General features: G+C 55.3%; 1 protein-coding gene across 1 annotated transcript; it reads right to left on the reverse strand.

Annotated features, from left to right (window-relative positions):
- Nucleotides 1-723: 723 nt before the first annotated feature.
- On the reverse strand, nucleotides 724-3899 carry Grina (glutamate ionotropic receptor NMDA type subunit associated protein 1). The gene is made up of 7 exons (XM_050145257.1): nucleotides 3732-3899; nucleotides 2447-2782; nucleotides 2258-2367; nucleotides 1975-2175; nucleotides 1728-1856; nucleotides 1504-1647; nucleotides 724-1416 (listed from the first exon to the last, which is right to left on the reverse strand). Exons 2-7 carry the CDS (start codon nucleotides 2757-2759, stop codon nucleotides 1267-1269), a joined length of 1047 nt encoding a protein of 348 aa, XP_050001214.1. The 5' UTR covers nucleotides 2760-2782; nucleotides 3732-3899; the 3' UTR covers nucleotides 724-1266.
- Nucleotides 3900-6027: the final 2128 nt, after the last annotated feature.

A 6027-nucleotide genomic window follows, 5' to 3' on the forward strand; every position in this document is an offset into this window, starting at 1 on the left:
CACAGCCGAGGTACCTGTGGGCCCTGGGTGGCATGTGGAGTACCAGTCCCCACATACACGAGGAATAATGCCAGTTAACTAAGCACATCCATACACTGCCAGGAAGCACTGGCCCAGGAAGGCTCTCATGCCAATCAGGATGCAGACTCCTAGGGAAGGTACTTAGAAGGATCAAGGCTGCCCCGATCTTGGGGTTTCAGGAGGCCAGGGGCTTGGGCTGAGTTGACAGGTAGGTGTCAGGGAGCCTTCTGTGGGGAGAGAGGGCTCATTCTGCTTGTGTATATACAGATTCCAGGGACTCGGATAGATGGATGGATGAGAGCTCCAAAGATGAAATGGCAAGAAGAGCAAGGGAGGGAAGAACAGGCAGGCCTGAGGAACCGGCACCAAAAGGCAGTGCCATGGTACCAGAGGCCAAGGAGTGACCTACGCTGCTGGCGCCGGGACAGAGACATCAGTGCTCACAGAGCCACTGCTGCAGTGTGCCATCCTCAGACAGCAGAGTGGCATGCACAGCCAGTACTCCAAACTGCGTGACCTGGCACTATCCTGCACGCCTCGGGAACCTGTCCTCAGCTCAGATTCCAGGACACCTTAAAATGAGGAGGAAGAGTGACGTATCAAGGGTCAGTGCCTGTCCCAAACTTATCACCAGTCAGGGCGGGGCAGTGCTGAAGCCCCTCCATAGAAAGAAGCGGCAGAGAGAAGAGAGACAAGGAGAAGCAGAGAGGAAGAGGTACCCTTTATTGGATTTTAATGATGGCAGCTTGAGAGAAGGGCTCCTCCCTGAAACATGCCATCCTTCCTGCTCCCAGGGCTCAGCACAAGAATGAAACCCCACCCTGCATGGCCCTCAGAAGGCAAGGTGCGGAGGGTACAGGGGTACTCTATGCCAGGAGAGCTGGGACAGGAGGAAAGACGTGCACCCTCACCTCTTAGAGTGATCCTTCTCCCCTGGGACCTGGTGTTGATCCCAGACCCTAGGATGGACTGGCAGACAGGGCTCATGCAACAATGAGTGGACAGAAGGTGGCACAGAAATGCAGCCCCGTCACCCCTTGGTAAGGGCAAGAGGGCTAAAACGGGCCATGCTGTGGCCACACAGGGTCCGCATGTTAAGTATTTGCAGTGTACATACACGAGGGTGAGGGGGGCTCCCTCTGCTCCAGGCTGTGCCTGGGGAATCAGAGAGAGGGAAGCACAGATGGCGTTATCATGCCAGGGGCATGGGTCTCAGCCAACCATGCCGCCTGCGCTGGGCTTCTACTACTCCTTGGCACGGCCAAAGATGGTGAGAATGTATAGGAAGATGTTGATGATGTCCGTGTACAGGTTCAGAGCAGCAAACACATACTCCTCTGGGCTCAGGGAGAGCTGCTTGTTCCCCAGGAGCAGCTGAGTGTCCACTGCCAGGAACTAGGGGGTAAAGACACAGTTGGTATTAAACCACATAGTTACTCACTCAATAGCCCCGCGAAGGCCTCCCAGCACCCCCCCACTTACGCAGGTGAAGAGCAGAGCGCCCAGTGAGGCATACACAATCTCCAGGATGCGGTTCCGGATGAAGATGCAGAGTATCGCAAAGATGAAGAGCACCACCACACTTACCAGGAGCACACCCATGCACGAGGTAAAGTCATAGCGGGTCTAGAAGGGAGGGCAGGAGGTGAGAGACTGTGGGCGCGGAGGGCCCCCGAGGCTACAGTCCTGTCTCAGGTGCCCCTTACCTGCATGGAGAAGATGACCACCGTGAAGCAGACAGCCGTGGTGATGCCCACTGCCATGATGACTGCCTCCGTGTTGTAAAAGCTGGCTATCATGCCCACCATGTAGGACAAGCTGACGGTCAGGATTAACTGCACAAGAGGGTCACAGGGGCGGTGGGTGTGTGGAGATGCTCCTGGTCCAACCCCTGTGCACCTCCCTTTCCGGTTCCACAGGCCTAGGGGTGCTGGGCTCAGGTGTGGGAGTTACCAGAGCAACAAGATTCCAGGGATGCTTTCGCCGGAAGTCCCCACAACAGCTGAGGACAATGAGGGAGATGAAGAAGACGGCGTAGGAGACATAATAGGTCCAGACATTCTCTCGGACAAAGCCCTTCACCTCCCCAACAAAAGTGAAAACGGCCACGGTCGACAGGGTCACGGACAGCTGCAGGGTCAGCACCAGAAACACCTGGGGAGGGAGCAAGTCAGAGCCCCCCACCTCAGCAGCCTCCCCGAGATGCCTCCCAGCCCACACACCGGCCAGGCACAACCTTTCTGATGAAGGCCTGCCGAATGTTCTTGTCCCAGTTGACAGCGGGGAAGTCCTGGTTGTCATAGTAGGATGGAGGTCCTTCTCCCTGATAGTTCCCGTGCTGCGGTGCTAGGGGCACAGAGGCTGGGTCAGTGTCCCACGAGGGTAGCTGAGTCCCCGCCCCTGCCCCACCTTTCCCTACACTTACAGGCAGGGTCCTGGAAGGGTGGTGGTTGTCCATAGGGGTTAGGGGGGAAGGGGCTCTGTGGGTATGGCCCCTGTGGGTAGCCTCCTTGAGGGTAGGGTCCCTGAGGGTAGCCACCTTGTGGGTAGGGGATGGGCCCATGGGGATACTCTGGCTGACCATAGGGAGAGGCCTGGAAAGGAGGCTGTGGGTACGGGGCCCCAGGGTAGGGAGGCTGAACATAGGGAGGCATAGGGGGTTGGGGCCCCACAGGATATCCAGGGTTTGGGGGAGGATAGCTGTCCCCAGATACCAAGAAACTCTTTTCATGGGACATGGCCTCGGGTTCTGTGGCTGCCCCTAGAGGAGAAAAAAGGAACAGTTACCTCTGGGAGACTGGAACCAGTGACAGCCCCACCTGCTCAAAACCCAGGAAGAAAAAAGAAAAGCTGGACCATGACCTTTGTACGAGGCTTTAGGAGGCCTCAGAACAAGGAGGCGGGGAGCGTTGGGTGGGGCTCGGGGAGACCGGTGTGGACCCTTTGGAAGGGGCTGCTCTAGACCGATCTAGGGGTGGGGGATGGGAGAAAGAGTGATGGCTGTCAGCCTCGGCTTGGAGCTTGGGAGATGCCTTCTGACCGCTGTGAGTCTTTCGGGTTAGAACTCAGCAACCAAGGGTCTGGGGTGCGGCGCAGTGGCTAGAGAGGCGTGGGGGTGTGCCCTAGCCCTCCCTCTCCTATCCCGCCTATTAAGCAGCTTGAAGGGGCCAGCGCAAGCGGCTATTTCTATCCCAGGAAATCCCCAGGCCATCTGTGACCAGCCGGAACCCTGACCCTCCTCCTAAGCACAGGGCCGAATGTCCCTAGCTCCCGGGGCTCAGTGCAGGCCTGTATTGGCTGCTAAGGTGTCTGCTAGTAGGGTACGCCAGGAACAGCGGGGTGCGGGGGTGTGTGGGGGATGGAAGCGACCAGAGGGCGTTCAAGGGAACAAAGCGGGGAATGGGGACGACGGGGGAAGGGGCGGTGGCCACAGAACGCGTCCGGAGGGCCGATGGGCCCTCCCGCTGGGTTGGGGGGATCGCTGGCCCTCGAGTCTGGGCGGCTGCAGAGTGCCACCCCCTCCCTCCTGCTCAGGGCCGCCGTAGCTCCCCACCCCCAATGATGCCACCAGTCTAGGCGAGCGGGCAGCGAGTCCTGGTCGAACCAACTGACCCGAGGCGGCCGCACTCAGTAACAACGCAGGGAGGGGATGGCCGACTGGCAGGGGGCTGCGGCGGTGACAAGCTCTTGGGTTCGGTAGGGGGACTTACCGTTGCCGGGGAGCCAGAGGCCGGTGCTTACGGTGCCCGCTGCGCAGTCGCGCGCGGTGATGGCCGGCGCGTCCGCACCTGCACCCGCTGGGCGGCCGGATTGCTTGGGCCTGCGCCTGCGACGGGGAGACGCAGAGGAGCCTTGTGACTGGGCGGGCCTTGTGATGGGGCGGGGCCTTGTGACTGGGCGGGCCTTGTGATGGGGCGGGGCCTTATGACGGGGCGGGGGGGGGCTTGTGATAGGGCGGATGTTGTGACCCGTCAGGGTGCATTTACGCCCACCTAAACTGCTCTGCCCAGCCTGACTAGTAGTTTACTGTTGTCCGCAGTCTTCCCAGGTCAGAGTCCTGCACCCTGCGCTCTCTGACCGGGGTTGGAGTCTGGCGTGGGGGCTAACGACTTCTGGAGGCATGGTTCTGCTATGGCTCTGTTCAGGGAGTTAATTCCTAAACGCAGGATTTACTGAAGCTTCCAAGGACTCCGGAGATCCCTTCTTGGCTTTGCTGTTTTGAGACAAGGTCTCTGTAACCACAGCTGGCTTGGAACTCACTATGTAACAGGCTTCAAACTTGTGGCAATCCTCCTGCCTCAGCCTTCCAACTACTGTGATTAAAGGCATGATTCACTACACCCAGACCATTACTCACTTTAAAACACAGAATTCACTTTCCCTTTCATCCCACGCCTATTCCAGACTAAGAGACATAATCATTTAATTGTTCCGTTCTTTCCATACTCAGCCTCTGGTCACGTGTCTCATATCCTCAAAAGGAGCTTGTCAGGCCAGGAGGTGGTGGCACAAGCCTGTAAACCCGGCTCTCTGGAGACAGAGGCAGAGGATCTCTGTGAGTTTGAGGTCAGCCTGGTCTATGGAGTGAGCTGCAGGACAGCCAGGGCTACACAGAAAAACCCAGTCTTGAAAAAAAAAATAACAAACTTATCCAGGGGCTGGAGAGATGGCTCAGAGGTTAAAAACATTGACTACTCTTCCAGAGGTCATGAGTTCAACTCCCAGTAACCACGTGGTGCCTTACAACCATCTTTAATGAGATCTGGTGCCCTCTTCTGGCATTCAGGCACACATGTAAACAGAACACTATATATAATAAATAAAATAAATTAAAAAAACTTATCAGGAGGCTGAGGTGGTGATAAACTCCTTGCCTCGACTCTGGTGCGAGGGGGGGGGTTTCTGAAAAAAAAATCCCACTAGGTGGCCCCCTGGTTCTCTGTGGCTTAGGACATTCTGTGCTTCTTTGGTTCTTATTTTCTGGTCTTTCTGAGGCTTTTCGGTGAGGTTGGGAACGAGTTCTCGCCTGTGTCCAGAGAGTGCTAACAGCTGGATCTAGTGAGGATAAGCCCTGTGCTTTTTCACATCCTCCAGATAAACACGCTCACCGTTGTTGATTACAAATTCTAGTTGTGTTCTGTCGCCGTGAACACCCGGACAGAAAGTGGCACAGGGGAGGAACGGCTCATCAGGCTCACAATTGCAGGTCACAGCCCATCATTTTGCCCAAGTCAACGCAGGAACGGAAGCTGCAAGTCTCTTCATGTGTACAGCCAAGAGCAGAAAACTATGCTACTTGCTTGCTTGCTCTCGGTTAACTTTCTTATACAGTTCAGAGAAATGGTTGTTTTGCCCTCAATTAACAAGAAAATCCCTCGCAGACTTACCCACTGGCCAACCCATTCTGGATAATTCCACTCTAAGCCTTTCTTCCCAGATCTTTCTAGATTGGATCAAGTTGGCAGTTAACAATAACAATAATAATAAACAAGCCGGGCGGTGGTGGCGCATGCCTTTAATCCCAGCACTCGGGAGGCAGAGGCAGGTAGATCTCTGTGAGTTGAGGCCAGCCTGGTCTACAAGAGCTAGTTCCAGGACAGGAACCAAAAGCTACAGAGAAACCTTGTCTCGAAAATCCAAAATAAAATAAAATAAAATAAAATAAACAATAAAATTATCATTTTACCATTCCGTTCCCAGACATTCCTGAAGAGTTAACAATGGCAGTAATATGAGCTGTTGCCTGACAGGCCTTCTGTAGCTGGCATTTATCTACAGTATCCTGGGAGGTGGTGAGGACCCATAATAAGAGAGCACAGAGTAGGCGGGACAGGCTTTTGTAGAAATAGAATCTCATATAATTTGCAGGACCTCTGAGGGAAATAAAATGACAAACACAAAGTTGACTCTAGGGACGCAGAAGGAGCCTGGATCACTCAGAGGCCCTTTGAGTTTTTCGCTCCAAATTTTATGTGCCTCTAAGGGCTGGGTAAGGGAAATCATGGA

This window comes from Alexandromys fortis, unplaced genomic scaffold (assembly GCF_014885135.2).
Source record: "Alexandromys fortis isolate MF-2015 unplaced genomic scaffold, M_Fortis_MF-2015_v1.1 scaffold_2_1_26212458, whole genome shotgun sequence".
Lineage (NCBI taxonomy): Eukaryota > Metazoa > Chordata > Mammalia > Rodentia > Cricetidae > Alexandromys > Alexandromys fortis.

Bases quoted from the DNA above. Each gene is read 5' to 3' on its own strand.
- Grina (XM_050145257.1), bottom strand. From the start codon at position 2,759: ATGTCCCATGAAAAGAGTTTCTTGGTATCTGGGGACAGCTATCCTCCC. The intron at 2,368-2,446 runs GTAAGTGTAGGG...CTGTGCCCCTAG, and splicing joins ACCCTTCCAGGACCCTGCCT to CACCGCAGCACGGGAACTAT. The intron at 1,417-1,503 runs GTAAGTGGGGGG...TTTACCCCCTAG, and splicing joins GCGCTCTGCTCTTCACCTGC to TTCCTGGCAGTGGACACTCA.